Source organism: Platichthys flesus, chromosome 12, assembly GCF_949316205.1.
Source record: "Platichthys flesus chromosome 12, fPlaFle2.1, whole genome shotgun sequence".
Lineage (NCBI taxonomy): Eukaryota > Metazoa > Chordata > Actinopteri > Pleuronectiformes > Pleuronectidae > Platichthys > Platichthys flesus.
The window spans coordinates 16,482,778-16,503,686 of NC_084956.1; the positions used below are offsets into that span (position 1 = coordinate 16,482,778).

At 40.4% G+C, this 20,909-nt stretch overlaps 1 protein-coding gene across 3 annotated transcripts in view; it reads left to right on the top strand.

The window, feature by feature from the left end:
* The first annotated feature begins 723 nt into the window (after positions 1-723).
* Positions 724-20,909, top strand: part of zmp:0000000755 (phosphofurin acidic cluster sorting protein 2) — a 46,608-nt gene continuing 26,422 nt past the window's right edge. For 2 of the 3 annotated variants that reach the window (XM_062401022.1, XM_062401024.1), the window contains exons 1-2: positions 725-1,035; positions 19,833-19,920. In XM_062401022.1, coding sequence (XP_062257006.1) covers positions 824-1,035; positions 19,833-19,920 — 300 coding nt within the window. In that variant the 5' untranslated portion in view covers positions 725-823. Of the gene's footprint in view, positions 1,036-19,832; positions 19,921-20,909 lie in introns of all 3 variants that reach the window. The other variant, XM_062401023.1, reaches the window with a different exon arrangement.

The following is a 20,909-nucleotide window of genomic DNA, read 5'->3' on the forward strand; positions in this document are numbered from 1 at the left end:
TTATTTGAATTTTACCCATTTCTATCCACTATATATGTATTGATTGACTCACTTCTTCTTTTTTTTTACAGATTAAAAGATCGTTTTTACCTCTTTTTTTATTATCTATTTACCTATTTGATTCTACTCTTTTGATTATCTGTTATTTAGCTTAAAATTGGTTAAAACTGTGTTTTTTTATTTCTTTTAATTTAGTCTCTTACTGTGTTGATTATAATTTCCCTCTTTGGCACCTTGAATCTAACTCTAAATATAAAAAGTTTAATAATCAAATCAGTGTGTCCTGATCATCATGGTTAAACGTGTAAAATACTTCAGTTTTGTGTTAATAGTACAGTTGCAAGTGTTGGGACCATAGCCTGTGTATCTAATACTAAAGTTATGTGTGTTGGGCCCTTAGACTGTATATAAAATACTTCAGTAGTATAGGTGTGTGTTTGGCCTATAGACTATATGTTAAATGCTAAAGTAGTGTATTTGGCCCATAGACTGTATATCAAATACTACAGTAGTATAGTTGTGTGTTGGGCCCAAAGACTGTATATAAAATACCACATTAGTGTATTGGGCCCATAGACTGTATTTAAAGTACTACAGTAGTATAGTAGGGTGTTGGGCCTGAGTACAGATGTCCCTCCCTGGTAGCTGGGACGTGCTGCCCTCTATCAGCAGTGACGCGCCCCGCCCCGCCCCGCCTATCAGCATCTCCAGGCGGCTGAGCGGAGCTGGGAGTCTGCAGGAGCTGGAGCAGGCAGCGCACAGTGCAGCGGCTCCCGCGTTTGTCCGACACTTAGCTAGAGCTGCTCCCCAGGCGGTGGAGGTGATGATGGCGGCGGCTGTAGAGAGAGGAGTCGTCCGGGCCGCTCTCCTGAACCCGAGCAGCGGCGGCGGCTGCGGACCAGCGCCGACAATGCTCCCGGCCGGAGCGTTAGCCGGAGCTGTGCTGCTGGGCTCGGGCTCCGGCAGCATGCCCGTACCCATGAACCTCTTCGCGACCTGGGAGATAGACCGATCATCCCCGAGCTGCGTCCCGAGGTAACGTGAACAGTGTTGCGTGTTGCCGTGTAAAGAAACAAAACAGCACCAGCAGCAGTGTGAACAAATCAGCGCGCAGTTTGACAAACATCAGGCTAATGTTGGACAAACAACGCCCTCGAGCTGCAACACATTTCCAAAACATTGTCGGGCTGGCTAGCGAGCTAACTAGCAGGGTAGCTAATGCTAACGCGACCTAGCAAACAGCGCTGGTGTTTTCCTCTCATGTTTCGTGCTAAAAGCGTTTGACATTTTTTTTTATTATTTCCCCCCTTCCAAGACACAGTCGGGCTCAAACACCAAATTGTCACGTTCATACCAGCAGCTCATATATTTCCTCTCAAGTGTGTAATAACAGTCGGTGTGTCTTCATTTTTATGTTCACCGTTATGATAACTAGCTTATAAAAGTTTAGCTAACTACTCCATCGGCGTCTGCGTTGCTGCGTCGTATTTTAAAGTGTCCCGACTGCCACATTCTGCCGTGTCCCGGCTGACCCGGGTGTGAACTGATTTGCGGAATGCAAGCCACCTAATACCGACACAAGTGTCTCTAAATGCGGTGACACGGACGCCGCTCTTCTCCCCAGCAGCATGCCCCCATGTCACCCGTCAGCTGCACCGTGTGTGTGTCATGACCCGCTGGGCATTTCTGCAGCGGGCCACAGCTTATTTGAGATCCACATCGTTTTCCCGTCGGTGTAATGCTCAGGTGCTCGGTGCTGTGGTTCTAACGGGTTACTGACATACATAGACACACACGCAGGCACCACAACAAACGACACACTCTGGTGTTGACACAGCAGAGGGCTACACTCTCTACGATCTTCACTTCTGCAAATGCACAAGCCCGGTCGGCTTCGTGCTGTTCTGATGACACCGTTCAATATAGAGGACAGTCAGCGATGTTAATACTCCCGCATTAGTATTCATCGTCAGTGAGCAGGCATGGCTGCCACCTGACCAGAAGCCTCCTGGGATCTGTGGCCACATTAATCAGCGTTGACCTAGATCTGTTCCACTCATTGGTAGAAAAGTGGGCTTACAGTGGGGAGGGTTTCCTCCACAGTCGATGTGCCTGTATGTGTGTATGTTTGCCGGCAGGCTCTTTAGTGTCTGCATATGTGAACATGCCATGAGGAAAACATGGTTAATCCACAGGGATTGTGGTAAAATTTCTGTTTTAATATTGCTAGATGTATTAGAAATATTAATATTTCTAATACATATACTTAACATGCCTGCCATCATATGCTAGTGTTACTGGAAATGCTCCTCCCTTCATCTCTGTCACAGTTCTTCTGTGTTAATATGTTAAACATTAATGCGGCTCTCCATTTATGTTAGACACAGTCCTTTCTTGTGAATGTTGTAAATATTGTTGCTTCTTTGACATGCTCTGTTACACGCGACATCTATTGCAGATCTGTCCGTCCTGGGGGAAGAATCCCTCACTCTTGCGGTTTCTGTGTTTATTCCCCTGCTGAAAGGGTTTTTGTGGCTAGTTTTTTCTTACTCTAGTCAAGGGTATAGAGCAGAGATCATCTCAAATCATTTACTGTAGCTCAGTGAGGCGGATTGTGATTTGTGAATATGGGCTATACAAATACAAACGATATTATCTTCATGTATGTTGTATCTCAGCTCAATAGAAGTGAACTAGAATGAGAAAACTTTAATACCTTATGTCCTTGTTGCCATTTTTCAGGAATTATTTCTCTTTTTGATATTATCCTTTAAAAGGGCAGTTTAATTTTGTGACATTTGTCTCAGATTGGCCACATTATAATTAAAACATCAGTGATGTTTGCCTTGGTTTTCAAGGTCATGTGTCCAGTCACCAATAGATAAAACAGATGTACTGTAAAAGCAACAGCATGTGTCTCATTCTAACATATGGAACAAGGTTCGTGGGATAGCTGTATCCATTAAGTTTTAAGGCTTCTGGCTGTAGTAGAAAAAGCCGGGGACATGTCTGTGCATTTATAGAGTGCAGCACACATGGCACATTGATTTCTCACATCACTGCCTCTGCACTATGTGCTTTCTCTCTGTAGAGTATGACATACAGGCAGCTGTATCAAAGATGAATAAGGGTGAGGATGAAATGGATTATTGATGAGGTATGGAGTAAAGGCATACCAGTCATTGTTCAGCACAACACTGCAGTAGCTTCTCAACATATGTCGTTGTTGATGGGCTACTTTGTTGGATCTTAATATGTAATATAAGTTTTCTCGGATAATGATGTATAACAGAATTTGTTATTTAGGCCCTGTCGACTTTTTTTGTCAGACATGATTGCTTGGAGTTATTATTGTTCACAGCAGCTCTCAAAGTAATTTGCCAGGGCTGTTTCTTTTTCTGCTCTCTCGTCTCAGACTGGTGCGAGAGGTCTCGCATGGAGCCCAACCCAAAGCCTGTTTTGGGGATTCTGCCTTGGCATTCTTTCAGGGGGTGGGCCATTTTGTGTGCAGCTGTTTGCTCCTCCACTAGCCTCTTAGCAAATGTGGGTGTCCAGCTAAGTGGCTTGGTTTCAAATGAGGCCACAGGGCTCGGAGCAATTTACGCTTTTTACTGTGGTGATCCAACACATGACGCACAGCTGTTGTTGATTTAATGTTTGCAAGAATCAGTATTTTAGAAATTGATCCTTCAAGTCTTAGTTTGCAGCCGTCTTGAGAGCCATGCTCAGCGGGAAAATATTTGATCCACAATGGAAAATATGTTGTCAGCTTTTGTACAGGCTTTCAGCATGGGATTGTGGTACCTGACAGTTTTGCTGTTGACACAATTATGGCATAGAAAGCGCTTTTCTTCTTTTTGTACTTCTTAACAGACCACAAGATTCATAGATATATATACAGTATATTATCGGTTATTTATACATTGACTCATTCTTTTATCATCATTGATTGCTTGTTAAATCTAAATGCAACCATTATCTACTGAATCCAATTTATTGCTGTGTGTGTTTCAGTATTTGACTGGTTTCTACCTGCCAGACGAGTGTTGTGGGAGCTCTATCCTTAGCATGCCTGTTAGAACAGTTGGATGAACATGGTTTTGTTTTCAGTGCTGCCATGCCTGCAAGTCTGCCACTTTCAAACGATTCCAATACAGTATGTGTCATTAAGGCTCCAGCTAATTTCACATAAACTAAGCTTTTTCTCCATCTTGAACACAGCAACAAAAAACCCTCTTCAGGGGGTTGGGAACACTGCTGCCTTTTCCTTGCTTGGGGCTCAACAAATAGCTGACCAATGCATTGTTTGTTGCTGAGTAACCAGAGATAGCTACAAGGTAAAATGTACAGGAGGAATAATTCAATGGGCTGCATCCCAGGCAAAGAAACATGGCACTAAGTTTTTTCAATGCTTAATATGACAAAGATGATCTTGTTGGAAATGCTTTTGTAGCATAATACTAGTACAAGCTTTATTTCTGGGACCTTTTAGCTTCAGTGTGCACACATTTAAAGGTTCAGTGTGTAGAATGTAGTGACATCTAGTGGTCAAGTAGCCAGTTGCAGCTGAAAACCTCTTTCCTCGCCCAACCCTTCCAAACATGGAAGAGAACCTGTGGTAGCCTTGAGTTGTCATAGAAACCCAAAAGGTGCTAAGTTTGTGGAGATTGGCTACGACAAGAAACATGGCAACCTCCATAGAGAGGACCCGCTACCAATATAAATATAAAGTATTTAAATATAAAGGTCCCAATCTAGGGTAAAGAAAACAACAATTCCTTTAATTTAGATGAAACACACCAGCGAAAACATCACTAGGATGATTTGATATAAAATTTCTGTCAAATGAATTCCCTTTTACCTAAATCTAACACACTGGAACTTTTAAGTATACTGGCTTTTTTCACAGGTAATATTTCCCTCTCGACAGATGAGGTGAACAACATACATAGTGGACATAAACATGGTTACATAGCAAAGTACACTATAACTGTCTCTTGCGTCAACAAACCCAAAACAGTGAGAGTTATTGACTAAACATTAAACACATACGCAAAGTTAAGTTAAATGCTTGGAAATCCAAGTGGCCTGTCTAAAAACGATGGCATGGCAGGCATTTGTTGAGGGAACGATGTGGTATTTGCAGGAACGATAATAATGCAGAGGTCAGCATCATGGTGCTATGTTTATCTACTCACAATAAATAATGTGTAGCAGCATGAAAAGGTTTGAATTCTGACCAAGTTCAAAAATCTTTTACAACCTAGGGTCAGAAGTTGTGACCTTTACCATCGTCACTGACATGATGGGAGCAACTGAGCAATTTGGTCGTATTTGCCATACAAGCTCACCAGGCTGCCTTGTTTCCACAATTGCAGGAGAGTCGTTGTGATCGACATCTGCTCTCAATTCACAGGCCTTACATATAAACATGATAGTCTTATGTGGGTCACTGCGCATTTTTTTTATCCAAGAGATAACCTTTGAAATCCATTTTCATACCGTGATATTTTTACCCTGAATGTATATCTGTCTTTTACGTTTGAGAGGGGTTAAGGGTAAAGGTGTGGCTGCAGGATACAAAACAACATATTTTCCTCTTTCCCTCTGACGTTTATCTCCCTTGAGCAGAGCATCCTTCTTTCTGGCTGCTTGATTCATGGGAGTCCCAAGATGACCTTATTCTGTTGTGAGTTGCAGAGCCTTATCTCAATAGTAATTGAGTGTACTTTGCTGGCTCTGGTCAGATGTTTATTTCCTCTAGCCCAAATCTGTACGGTGTATCAAACTGATGTGTGCTGTGCATGTCAACAAGTAGAGAAAACAAACCAGGCCTGGAGTGGAGCAAGTACCACATTGTTACCTGGGACAAAGTCTTGACTCCTCTCGTTGCACAGGAGACATGTTGGTTGAATTTGGGGAGGACAGTCTTCAGGCTGGAGTGGTTGAAATCCCCCGCAACAATAAAGGCTGCCTCCGGGTGTGAAGTCTGTCGTTTGCTAATGGCAGCATGCAGTTCTTTCATTGCTAGCTTAGCATTAGCATCAGGGGGGGTGTAGGCTGCAGTCACAACAGTAGATGTAAACTCTCTGGGCAGATAGAATGAAGCCATCAGCTACAAGTGTTTATACATTCTTCATGCTGACACAGCACTGAATGTCAGTCTGTGTCTTGTCTGCATGTTTTGCTTCGCTACACTTACCCAACTGAAAATTGATGTAGTATGTACAGGTGTGGAAGTGACTGTTGCTGTGATGTCAAAGTAAAACAAGCTGCTTAGTATTTAGGACATGTCATATTTTAATTCTACTGTTACTCTGGTGATTTTTTAACTGCTAAATCATTCTGGGTAAAATAACCATATTGTCCTTTATATGGGAGATTTTAAGTGAAGGAACAATGCTTGAAATGTTGAAGAACTAAGCTCTTACAATGAAAACATCCCTGTCGTTAACTGGCATAGTATTATATATAGTATTTGACTGAAAAAAACTCATTATTTTGTCTAGATCAAGTCAAACGGGCAGATCCAAGAATTTGAGACAATTAATACATTTATCTTAAAAAAGTTATGAATGTTGATGCAAAAAAATTATATTTTTAAGTTTGAAATTTATGAGCACTAGACAGACTTTTGGGATTGCTTGGCCTTCAGTAAACACACTCCTTGCCTCACCATGCTGTTCACACACTTTGCTAACAGCAGGCCAATCAGCACCTTCACTCTCTTCTGTTTCATGCCCACTCCCACTGCCTGAAATGTGTCAAACGTCTGTTGGTTTCCTTCTCTGCCTTCCTGGAGGAGGAGGAATTTCCTTGGGAAACGTTTCACATTCCTTGCAACTATAGAGCTGCTGGGGCAGCAGAGCCAGGCCCCTCTGCAGAGCCCCTTCTGTATTCTGTTGTTGACCAACAATAGGGATGGGTAGGGTGGGTTGGGTAAGCAGGATTAGTATTATGGATTGTACACCCCGTTGAAAAGTTTTGCTGACCTGGTCCAGAGCTCCACAGCGAACGGCCATGCTCTGAATACTCATGTCGAATCCCCCACAAAGGGAAGAAAGGTTTGTTTCCCCCTGCCTGGACCTCAGAATGGGAGAAAGGCCAGATTCTTGTGTGGGTGGATACTGGGGTCTCAGCTCCTGACGAGATCCAACTTCCTGAGGCAACAAGTGAGGCGAGGAAACTGTCCACTGACACAGGGAGGATCCTGTCAAAATAAGCACATTTGGGACAATGTTTCTCAACTCGTTTTCTCTCTTGTTTTTGCTCTACTTTTTTCCCACCTCTCCCATTCAGGCATTTCCTGAGCTATATGTACCAGCAGCAACAACACGCACACCATTATTTCAGACACACAACACTCTGGTGTGGATGAATGAGAGCACATGACAGACCATTTGAAAACATGAAGCATTGTAATAATGGAAGTCAGCGAACCTGTGCTATATTCTAGAAGAGTGCAGTCTTGTAAACATACCGTTGGGTGACACAGAGAAAATAAAAGGCATACAAATTATTGGTGACAGCTTAAATGTGTATTTAAACTCACCAAATTACTCCAAATAAAACAGTAGAAATGTACCTGTCAGATGATTATTTAAATGATAAAATCTCAGTAATTGTGATGTCCCCATTTTATGATAATTTTCAAATCCCACAAACCCAGAGCAAATGTTGTCCTTGTCTTGGCTGAATAAAATCCAGCAAAAGGAATCAATAGCTTTCCCTTTGCTCTCTAGTTGAGGACATTTCAGGCCCTCGAATGCCAACTCTTGAATAGCATTGAGCTGGATACCCTGCCCAAATGTTTAATCACAGATTAAAGAGTCTGAACTGTCTGGAGCCCCCTTGCTCTACATGTGCCTTTGCCCAATTAGCCCACACAACCAATGTGCAACTTTTTTCATCCTCACAAAAAGTCTTGGGTTTTAAAGTCCACCTCTGCAGCTGCACTTTTCAAACCATATATATTAAAGAATGTTGCCTGGAGATGGAGAGAAGTAAGATGTGTATGCAGAGTATAATGAGCTGCAATTGTGGAAGGGAAATAACAGGACAACTATACAACCCAGTAGTGCTAACAGTAATAGTTGATATTTTAGAAATTTGAAAATTGTCATGAGTAATAATGCAGATGATATTTCCTTGGTTGAGCTTAGTTAATTTATTTCCCAGGTCATAGAGGCTCCTTGTTTTGTCAACTTAATTTTGGCCACACATTTACAAAAGATTCTATAATTTATATTCATATCAGAGCTACCCAAGATGTCCCCCTACCCCCATTCCCCCGTAGCGTTTAGGGTCTGCATTACGGCACGGACAAATCTGTATGGACACAATAAATAGGAGAGTTCATGGATATCTGTTCACACCCTCTGATTATGACATTTGCGTTATGAAAACTGCAGTGGACCCTAGCCTACTCACGGATGAATGAAATGATAACACTATAAGCTTAAAAGCTTAAGATGTATAAAAACTCAATAAGTCGATGCAAAGGTCTGGGTGGCTTTCCTTGCTATCATATTACTTTTTTTTTTGCACTATCCAGCCTATATTCAGGGATTTTTATGATGAATCATTTTGTCGGTCATTTGTAAAGGGACTTATAGGATCCTCAAACCAAAAATACTGGATTGTGACGTAGTCTTTACTGTGTAATTACACAGAATTGCAATATCAAATATTTCCTTGTTAGTAGGGTTGCATAATTACTGAACTGAACTGATAATCACAGTTATTCTGCTCAGCAGTGAGCAGAGTAATCACTGGGTTTCATTATTATTCACCCACCTCTGGCAGCAAAGTAATTGTCCTGCAATTTAAAAATTGACAGGATGCCGTCTTCGCTTCAACAGTGTGTCTGGACTCCATAATTCTGAAAAGTGAATTGTTGCTCTTTCATGTTTAACTTTCAATGTCATATTTTCCTTCAATATTTGATTTGATCCTTCTTGGTCTTTGAATCATGCTGGTCAACAGCCTAGACAGAGAGATTGTTTTAAACAAGGCTTTGCTCTTGAGCTTTTGATCCGACCAGGAGACTCCAGGCAAAGGAACACTACTGCCAGGCAGACCATCCACCTTAATAGGATTTTAAAGCTCAGTCGTTACCTTGTAACTGTGGCTGTGACACTCAGGATATACCTGTATCTGCTGGTCTGGTTACTGTAATATAAATTGGAAGCCACTGGATGTAGTAGGGCTGCTCGATTATGGAAAAATCATAATCACAATTATTTTGAAGTCTATGCTTTATTATCACTTCCGGTTTTGGTAAACACCGATGACGGCTGCGTGTCTTATTCCTCCGTGAAACCAGGATATCGGTGCGCGGTTATTCAAACCCGTAATGATGGCAACCCCAACACTCTCTGACCGACTTCACTTTATAGCTGTTTGAGAGTGAGTGCCAGTCAGCTGGGCCGCTGAATGCTTTGGAGGAAGGACTTAATTGCACATGCGTGTCTCTTTAAGAACAAAACTGTCAAATAATCGTTTCAACTGGATTATAGTAGTTTGGAGATCGTTTGACCCCATAATCGTAAATCACGATTAAATTTCGATTAATCAACCAGCCCTAGGATGTAGTAGGCAATATGCATGAACATAAAGATGTATCTTATATAAAATGATAAGTTCGTAATTTTGTGCATGCTTGAGAGGTATAATCTGTCATACTACTATATTTATGATTTACTGTAGTTGAACTGGTCCAGGTGTCTTTTGCTCTGGCTTGTCCTGTAAACATGCAATGTCTGGTCTGATCTTGTCTTCCGTGGCCAATACAAACAAAGGCCTGCTGACCTCATCAGTTTGTGGTTAGGGCTGAAAAAAAGACCTGTTGAGCCCTGCGAAAAGAGCAACAAAATTTCCTGAATATTGAATTGCTATTAAAGAGCCAGAAGAGTTGAAAACAAAAGTAAAAAGGCAGATGAACCCCATTGGGAGCCCATGCTCCCGAAAGGGAGGGCTATAGTGAACTATGAATATAGTCTTGTTAATTTAGTTTGGCAGATGTTTTTCACAGTGTGTGCTGGACTAAAATAAAGGGACCCCATAAGATCATCCCATCTTGCTTTTCCTCTTATACTGCTTCCGCTTAGTACTTTTTCTGTAACTCAGACTCTGGCCTGTATTTCTCAATGGGAAATGTGCACAACTTCCATCATTATTAGAGAGAAGGCTTTGAATGGTTCAACCAAACCACCCACCACGCAGCAAGAGTAAAGTGGCCAAACCTCTGATTCATGCTCCACAGATATAACTATTGCTCAAATGGGCATTTGAGGGGAAAGCATTGGCTTAAATCGCCAAAGTGAGATAAAATCTGTCTCTGAGCTCTCATGTACCAGCGTAGTATTACTTCAAATGTGTCTGTAATCCCCACAGCAGTCAAATTCTCTGCACGGGGCTGCCTCAGGACACCAGAGTTCACAAAAAACATATTTCATATAGTATTATGACAGACTCAAGTTGAGTGCAGCCTCTGCTCTTGCATTCTTGTAAATGACCAGTTTATCCCCTCCCCTATCCATTTTTCTTTTCATAACACCACCCTCAGGGTGGTTTCATACCTGAGTGATGACACCTGTCCTGCCTTCCTGTTGCACCAAATTGCTCTCCATGGTAACTCTTGTCTCTACTTCAATTGGCAAGAAGAAGCTAAAATCCCTCCAAAGTATGACTAAACACTAGGTATGTGTTGAATGTGGGATTTTAGAAAATAGACAATGACGTATGACTGCATCTAAATTATTGTAGCCAGGTGGAGTGGTTACTGCCAGTCCTCCCCAACTCTCACTGGTAGTCAATAAAGTCTACCATTTCTTCAAAATACTTTAAATACAATAATTATTTCATTTTAATTACTGGTCATTGGATTATGTTTTCAAATTAAACATCATGGCTTTGAAAAGTTGGCTTGTTCTCTGTGAGTTCCTTATTTGTAGATTTCCTTGGGTACTGAAGTTTCTGTCTACTATTCCAAACATGATTGGTGCATGAGGTTGACTACAGGAAGTTGTGCATTTAGCTGTGGCTTGGCCAAAATATGGCTGCAGAAACACACTGAGCATACAGATCATACAGCTGGGGAACCGAATGCTGTTGACTACACAAAGGACATGTTTCATTAGTTATTTAAAAAAAGTCACTACTATAATGTATCGAGCAATATTTGAATCTATAATCAAAGCCACATGTTAAAACCACATGGTGTTTTGTGTTTGTTACTAAAAAGACTTAATCCACGTATACAAAACATTGTAATGTCTCTTTTACGCTTAATCACATGACTTTTGGCCAAGCTTAAACTGCCATCTCATTACAAAATATTTTGTATTGTTTTGATTAATGAGAGCATACCATCTGTTGTGTTGCATTATGAGAATTACACTGTGGCTTTACAAACCTCTTTGGCACGCCAGAAGGTCACTTTCTAATCCAGAGGTCTGATTGACTTCATTTTCAGTAACATTGCTTTTGTGAACAATAGGTGGTGTCTCACACATAAATCAAATAGCAAGTTACCAAATTAATATTTGCCCTTGTGCACCTGGGTCACAGCCTCTTCTATCTCTTTCCCAGTGGCCCTGAGAGTGAGATTTTATTCAGGGAATTAAAGCCCAACCAGCATATGGCCATCTGTCACACCCAACCAGATATTCAAGGGGTAAAATAGCTTTTGCATACAAACCTAAGTGCAGGCTAAGCTCCTATGAAACATCCTACTGTTTTAACTTGTTAAAAGCAACTTGCTCAGTCTTCTGGATTAGACCGTATCACAATAGAGATGCAATAATCTAGTACCGGTAGCTCCCCTTAAATATTAAACAGTATTGTTGGTACTAAATGTGAAGCTTTTATAAAGTAGATAACATACATGAGCAAATAATTTATTCACATACAAATAGGTGTAGAATTGATATGGCAATGGTTTAATTGTTTTGTAAAACTTAAATAGTGATTAGATTCAAGAGCTCAAAATTAGAAAGAGAATAGATATATTTGTAAAGCTGATCAAAAATAACCAATCTATTGCTCCACAACATTTTGGCTATGGGCATTTGACACATTTACAATTCACAAAAACATCAGAATACAGAATTCAATCTTATACGTGGATCAGTGACCTCAGTCTAAAAGTGAATTATGTCCGTTTTTGCACCAGAAATCAACTGAATTGGCCCAACTCTAAATGTAAATGTTCTTCGATATCTTCCATTGTTGTAGTTACTAATTCTCTGTTCCCTCTCTAACGATTCTGCTTTGTAACTTCCATTGTTTTCTCATCTTTGTCTAAAAACTATGAATTTAAAATTAAAGATTAAAAAGGGAATATTTATTTAGAACATTCCAGAGGGTGTGGATTTGAAAGTGTAGGTATTTGTTTTGAATACAATTACCACCTAAAAGGCCATGAAGGAAAAATATAAAAATAAATAAAGGGATTCTTCCATGTACTGCTATCAGAGAAAACCTCACAAGTGCAAAAGGATGGCACTCACTGTGAATAGACCTGCTCCTGTTTTTTCCTGTAGGTGAATGAAATATTCAGAAGAAGTAGCTTTTAGGACACGGCATTCCCTTTATTTGGGCTAAATTATGCAACCACGCATGAAGAAATAATAGCATTATGAATGAACAAAGTGGAAGGGCTTTTCTTTGCGAGAGCCTGGACTGCAGAGAAAGGCACTTTTGTGCGTCTCCCACATATAAGCCGGTAGTAGCATGCAAGAATTTCATGCAGAGCATAATGTTGAAGCATGTTTTAATAGAAGACTGTGACCTCTTTCACATCTGAAGCAGAGAATATGAGAAATAGTACATTAAAGCATGGGTCCTTTTTCTTGTTCCTTGGCTTGGAAGCCCCCCCAGCACATACCAAACATAGACACTGTCTTTTTCATTCAGCTCTCTGTTACATTGCTCATCATCCATCGTCCACTTCCCCCTACTCTGTGCCTCTGACAATTGCTGTGCAGTGATCCGAGGTCACGGATTTGGCAAAACATCAACTAGAATGCTGACATGGGGGAAAGAATTACAAAAGTGTTGTTTTGTTTAGGTAGCACATCGTCCATTTCAGAAGGTTTGCTGGCCTCTCAGTTGATTTGGCACATGCTCATTGACAGTCCGAACCCATCTCTGTGCCTGCATGATAAACTTTTTTATGGCCCCAACAATGTGAAGATGGTTTTGTTTTTATTGGAAGCAGAAATAACTGTGCAAAGTAGAAACAGAGGAACGTCTGAGACAAATGTGAACGTAAGCATTGATAAAGAACGTAGAAATTGACAACTCAACGACTGTCACTTATCTTAACATTGTTGTAAGTATTGCCATGGGATGAGTGCTGTAGCACTTGTCTCTTTGTAGGCTCTTGAACTTAACAGTGTTTCCATCGTTAAGTTATTTGAGATGCTGCTGCCACTAAAGTGGCCCAGAAATAGAACAGAGATAATAGCCATGTACTCCTATATTCTGGGACATCTTGAACTATTGGCTTTGGAAGATGTTGATGGAGGTGGGATTTGTATTGTTTGTTCGCACCAGATCTAGAATTGTTGTCTAATAAACTAAGGTTCTACAAGTTCTACACAGTTAATTACTTTGGAAATGTTAAATGTTTATAGCTCTTAATGCGTTCCTTCATATGATCTGAAGAAAGATCTGTATGTGATTACTTCCTTCTGCTCTGGCTTTGTCGTGACTTTTCACAACCATAGTTGAATCTGGTATCAGTGTTCTCCCCTTAATCATGAAGGATTATGTCTTGAGATGCATCTAGTCACATCCTTTCAAATGTGACGCAGAGGCCAAGAGCCTAGGGAGCTGATTTCAGAGTGGGGTTTAAATATTTGAAATACCTTGTGATGTCGGTGTAATATAAATTGTCTGTCTTCTGTCACATAAGCAGGCTTAAGACAGACATATCGTTTTACCAAAGAGCCAAACTCAACTCAACTGACTGAAGCTTGGTGTCGCGCCAGACGTTCTCTTTGAGAGGCCTCTGTGTTTGTGTGGGTTAAAGGGAGCTAGGCTGACTCAGGGGGAGGGTGAGGTCAGAAAGGGGCTAACACAAAGGATTATTCGCTGGGCAGAATCTGTGCATCTCTGACTTAGACCCTTGCCACCACCGATTCCCTCTGATGTTCCAGCAACCCTTCAATACAGGTGGGATAAGTTATCGAGTCTGCACTGGAAAGGAGAGACTTTCTGGGTTAAGACACGACGAAATCATATCATTTACACACAGTTGTGAAACATTGTTTGTAAATGAAATGATTTGTAAATGATCTGGAGCCATTTTGTCGCTTGTGACTCAGTAGATCTATCTGAAAAGCGTTATGCCTAAATGATGAAGTGTTAAACTTGTACACCACTGGAAACATGAAAGCTTCAAATGTTTACTTTTCCTCCTTGTTATTACTGTAGAGAAAATGGATGAAGCAGCCAAGATAAGATAATACACTGTGCAATACTACCCACAATCACAGGCCCCTTATCTGAAACCAAATATTTGGCCGCGGCTGTTTGAGTGTAATGCCTGATAAGATGTTTTGTTTGTCCTGCACAGATAAAAGTGAAAGGATTTGAGTCTAGCCACAGATGGACCAACATTCATAAAACAGTTAATTCAAAAGTAGTTCTCCGCTCCTTTGCTATCTAATAGCATTTAGTAATGATGATTGGTTTAAGGTGACTTAACTGATATTGCACTATAGGGTAGGGCAGGGCAATAAAACGATATCAGTAATTAAAGCAATAGCAATATTATTTTTGGCCATATCGTCCAAACCTACTGTAAAGATTCCTGGTGATTTTATTCTCAGAGCATTGATGTTCGTTAATTGACTAATTTGTGGTTATAGTGCTTAGGTTAGTCGCTAATACAACATTTATATTCAGGTGAAAATGAAACCTGGAGTAATTAAGAAAATGAAGTTGTAATAGATTTTTGTTGTATTGTACACATGGTTGAGATGCTGTTAAACTTTGTCAGTTCAACTGTATAAGCCTCATACAAAGCCTCCTTTTGATTTCCTCAGTAATATTGGTATGTCACAGGAAGCCATTGTGTAATCAAAAAGGGGGAAATGGCCCTGTGGTCTAATGGTCTCACTTTACTTTATAGACCAAAAAGGTCAACAGTTAGTGATGGTACAGCGAGTGACTTGAACACACTAATGGGCTTAGATGGAGCAGCACTACTTGTGCTGCTGTGATTGATGTCATATAGGATAAAGCTATTAGCCGCAGAGAATCCAAGCCCCTACTGGGCACCGTCCTTCAGGGTGGTCAATAGCTATTCATTCTGATATGATATTACACTGGTGTCAGTTGCTTTATATGTCAATGTCATTAATAGAAGATGGCATCCAGAAACTGGTTTGCATGTAATAAGCTAGTGGTTGGTTGTAATTCTAATTCTGGCACTGACTTAGAATCCGCACATCCTGTGACACAATTTTAGCAAAATGTTGTTTAAAAGTGAGGTGAGTGAAGGCTGGACAGTTTAAAAGACACAGCTTGTTTGATGAATCTAATTGATTTGTTAAGCAACATAAAATACAACAGCAACAAACTGATCATGATGAGCGGTTAGATTAAGTTACAAGGAAGACAAATACTTTCATTATTTTACTCTGGTTTATCTAATTGTAAACTGATAATCACACAAATTAAGATATTCAAAGGTTCTGAGATGTTCGCTTGTATTCTGTGATGTATTATTGGTATTTTTAGGTTATTTATGTGATAATTTGATGGTAATGGTTTAATTGTTTTGTAAAACTTAAATAGTGATTAGATTCAAGAGCTCAAAATTAGAAGGAGAATAGAGACAACTAAATATATATTTGTAGAGCTGTTCGATAACCAATCTATTGCTCCACAACATTTTGGCTATGGGCATATGACACATTTACAATTCAGAAAAACATCAGAATACAGAATTCAATTTTGTACGTGGATCAGTGACCTCAGTCTTAAAGCGAATTGTGACCGTTTTTTTACCAAATAATTCATCCATTGAAAAGAATAATTGATTGATTAACTATAATACAACTAATTGAAAAAAAATGCACTACTAGGAACTAGGAAATGTACATTATTATACTCCAATCAATTGAAAATTACAGTATCTAAATTGAATGCAGTTTAATAGAGCAGCCTTCTGAGTTCTACCCTCATGAAATATTTAATGAATTTATTGAAACTTTTTCATAGTGTTCATTTTGATTTTACTTTACAATCAGTAAAGGACTGGGACTACATTAGTTTCTCTTTCCTCACTGACATGTCAGGAGTATGATCAGAAACAGCAGAGTCGCCGCACATGGCATGCATTTGAGGATCAATAACATCTATAACAATGATGACCCAATCAGAGGAGCTTGGCAAGCGGTGAGTTGGCTCAACAAGCCCGAGCACTGAAACTGAAAGAGGGATTTCCCCCATGGGCCCTTATCAACAGGGAAAAAGACCAAACATATATCACTTATCTTCCCTTTCCACCTCCTGTTCACAGAAATATTGAACTGGAGACAGCTCTATAGATTCTCCACCCACGCGGCCTCCTCTGTGGATTGATAACACTGTTGTGTTTTCGTCCTCTTTTCGCACAGTGAGGCAAGCTGTGATCCCACCGCAGGCCTACTCTGGGAATGTGGCAATGACATGCCAAAATTGAGGATTAATGCATCTTTTGAGGGGCCTCTCCAAGCCCCTATTTCAATTCCTGAGTGTGTGCCAGTGTCTGTTGAGTGAAGGGGAGACCATTCCATAAATAAACCCACCCCCTCCTCTATATTCCTGTAATCACAAATATACAGTATATCCATACTGGCAGACCTTTCTCAAACCAGCTGATTTATCCATGACCCAGTGTGTGCCTCTGCCAGCCATTTCAGCACAGTGATTTAGTGCTTTTGTGTGGCACCTGGCCTGTCACTGCAGCCGCTGCTTGGGTGGCAAAGTGAACTGGCACTGGTGAGGAGCACAGGGACAGACTGGTACCAGGCCAGAACAGATGGCAACGAGGTTCACTTACAACACAACCCAGTGGCAGGCAGGAGGAGCGATAACACCTCTGTCTAATAATAAAAAATCCCTGGTTCCCTAGGTGACCTCTTCAGCGCCTGCAGCCTTTTTAATTACATGTGAATCCCAGTCTAAGGCGAGAGGGAGAAAGGGAGAGAGATGTGACTGGGTAGGGATGTTGTTAAACCCTCAGCTCTTTTTTTTTATCCTTGACAGAATGCTGTAGCTGACTGGTGACTCATCCGCACCATGAGGCAAGCTGGATCCATCCGCTACCTACAATGTTCAGCATTTGATTACTCTAGACTCAAATAGATTAGCATTTTAGTTTTTCATGAGGTAACTTGTTCAGCCAAGTGGATTCGCTACTTGCGGTTGAATTCCCGCTGCAAAATGATGTCGCCACCTATTTGGGCCAAAGGGAGACTCGACACGGGAACACAAAGTTCCTGGCTCATTCCTGTTGTTATACTGCCATCATTTAAGATAGATTCATGTGGCTGTTTGGATAAACCTTCAATGGAAGGTAATGACCTTGGCTTCCTTCCATTTCCCTCCATCTGGTTCATTTTTACAGTCAAATTTACAGTGGGGGTCACTGGTCTCAGACATTCGTATCCCCCTGAAGGAACCAACGTACAACATCTTACTATAATGTGAGGGATCTCCAGTGTACTGTCCTGTTTCCAAAACTGTCGATCCCATCTACTTCAATGCATGTGTTCCTGGGGGATTAAAGAAGTACAGTGGTAAATTTCTGGTTTTGACACGTGAATATTAACACATTTTAAATTTAGCAGTGAGCGGGGGCTGGGACTTATCATCATATGTTTTGACATTGATCACGATAATGAAACATTCACAACAACGGAAATGACCACTGAATCTCCAGTTCACAGTTCTGTTTACTGAGTCGTGCTTCACCAAACTTTGAAGAAACAGGTGAATCACCTTTTTTTGCAACCTTGGGGATGTGGCTTCAGGACTCACCAAGTCAGCAGCTACTGCAGGCAACTTTTGTTGTGAAGCTACATATTTAGAATGGGCTCTGTACCAGCAAATAACAAAGTCAGGAAGAAAGAGAAAGACATCAGTTCATATATAAGTCAGTGTAATGACAGTAAAAATGTAAGATGAAAAGTTAGAAAATGTATGAATTCAGAAATCCTTGTAACTTTAAGATTTTTTTCACGTTACACATTTCGAATACATAAAAAGCTTCAATACTGTATACATTTGAAGATAAAATAGGTCATAATTAAAAAAAAAACAGCTAGATCTATGATATGCTATTAAGTTGACAATGTTCAAAGCCAGAGAAATCTCAAATTTTATATAGGGTAACAGGGCGTTTAATTGTGGTTGCCTTTTAGTTGCATTGTATAGGTTTTGCCTGTGGCTTTGCCCGTCTCTGCTATAACGTTAGAGGTAAATAATGTATGAGTTACAAAAAACATGCTGTTAGCCAGTTAGCTGGTCCTTTGTATCACGAATGAGATGAATTACTTAACCTCATCCCTCAACATGATTTGCGCTTGAGTTGGGTTGTTTTGATTGAGAAGACCCTGATGGCCAAAGCTGCATATTGTATGTTGAAACGACAGTCTGGGTGATAATACATGTTCACAAAACCTTGCTCCCTCTTAAAGCCCCGAAATAGGGCACCCTGTTGTTGTTGCTGCATGTTACAGTAAAGTTTCAAAGTTTCCTTTGTGTTTGAACAGGATGAATCTTTGTGAATCATACTTGTCTAGCCGGGAGTGACTAAATGGCATGGGTGAAAGTCTCTCAGGGAAAGTGGGTGACTGGCTGTTTGTTTGCTTTGACTATCTTCCAACCTTCTGTAGGGACTGTAGGTAAAAGTGGGTCAGGAGCATACTCAGCAAACATGTCCTTGGTGTTTTTGACTTTTTGCGGAGTGTCTTTGTTGTCGTGTCTGTGAGTGTGTGGGAAGGACAGAAGGTGGAATTTGGTGCAGGTGAGAGGAGGGGTCACAACTGGTTTTTGATCCATTACAGAAGCATGAGATTGAGGTGTGTCTTGTCAGTGGTAGCACATTTTGCAGCCTCAGGGTTGTGTGAGAACCTGGTGAGAACAGGCTGACCTGAGATAAGTCCACTGGGTACCTTCCTACATGTTTTTTTTTTCTAATTAAATAGATTATATTTCCTGTCTTCAGTCTTTCTACACCTCACCCAATCTAGGTCCCAGTGAAAGTTATCTAATAGTAAAAAGCCCAGCCAAATTAAATATGCATTTACTTTGTTTGAGGCGTATGTAAATATGTTTCTTGTTTTATTTAATAACGAACAGATGGCACTAAGTTACTCTGCGTGTAACTTTTTAATACATTATGTGGCAGCGTGTTCAAACAGGGCTTACTGAGGACACTTAACTGCATTTTTTATTCTTATTCTTCATCTATGACTCTTTCCATCCATGAAGTGTTTTCCCACAAAGCTCAAAGGAGGAATTCTTAGCACTGTGGTGCATCATCATCATTCAGAAAAATGTCATAGATTAGAAGAGGATTTGATTACTATGTTGCTCTCCTGATTATTCACTCGCTTTCTCAGCAGTAATTGATGATGGCTGTCATTATAATACCTTCAATCCAAAAGAAGGAGACACAAGTAAATATGAAATGTGAATACTGGCGGCCATGCTTTTCATGCCCAGATGTTACAGCTTGTCAGGAAGGTGTGCTCGCATTCTGTGTTTAGTCATGCCACTAATCATTTTTTGTTCTCACCCCCTTCTCTTGTTCTTTGTCGTTTCTACAGGCTCTGCAGTCTCACACTGAAAAAGCTGGTTGTCCTCAAAGAACTGGATAAAGAGCTGAACTCCCTGTCTATAGCTGTCAAAATCCAGGTGGGTTGGTTACTCTCCCACGTGTGATGGGAGCAACAAGCTCAATTGCAAAACATTTGATAGCTCCAGCGTGTCATGGTCTGGAGCACGTAGCTCACAGTATCACAATCCTTTGTCGAGGCTGCACCCTGTTCAACACGCTTACAAAGCCTCGATGATGATAGCATATGCTGCTAATCCTGCAGAGTGATAAAAAACCTCCTTAGCTGCACAGGAAGCTGCGATGAGTCACATCCACTCAGGTGCTTTAAATGGCAGACTATCATTACTATTCTAAGCACAGCATTAGCTCCTTAAGATGGATTGTGCATCTTACAATGACTGCTAATAGATTTTGCTATTACAGTAACTGACATTTTAAATCCTTCCAATATTACAATATTTGGTTGTTACAAATTCTGAATGATTAATAGCGAAAAGCAGCAGTTGTCTGGATTAATGGGAAATAAATTACAGCAAATATCTGCTTTGGTACATGATTTTACAGTGACTGTTCTGCTCACTACACAAACTAACATGCTTTTGTAATGTTGTGCTTGAATAAACAAGGTCACAGCAATAGAGTTCAAACTTACTCCATCTTTACTGTGGAGTTACAGTATGTCACTGATCACAGATGACTTGAGGTCAGTTGAGTTACATCCCTGCTGTCACAGTAGCAACACGTTCCTGTGCAACGATCACAACATCCTTTACATCAGCGGCATTCTGTCACACATTGCTTGACCACTAAACCTAAAAATAGACACTAATAAGATACTGAAATGTATTTGATGTATCTTTTTACATCTCAGAACAGTTTTCTGATAGAGTAAAAGACAATTCAGTTTTTTGTTTTTAATAAAAACAAAAATATCTTTGAATCCAAAATCATATTGATATTTTATTAATTATCAAATGACATAAACATCATGGAAACTGATACATCTTGTGTTGATCTAAGATAGTGTATGTACTGCATGTTACTTTACTAGACTGATGTGCAGTGG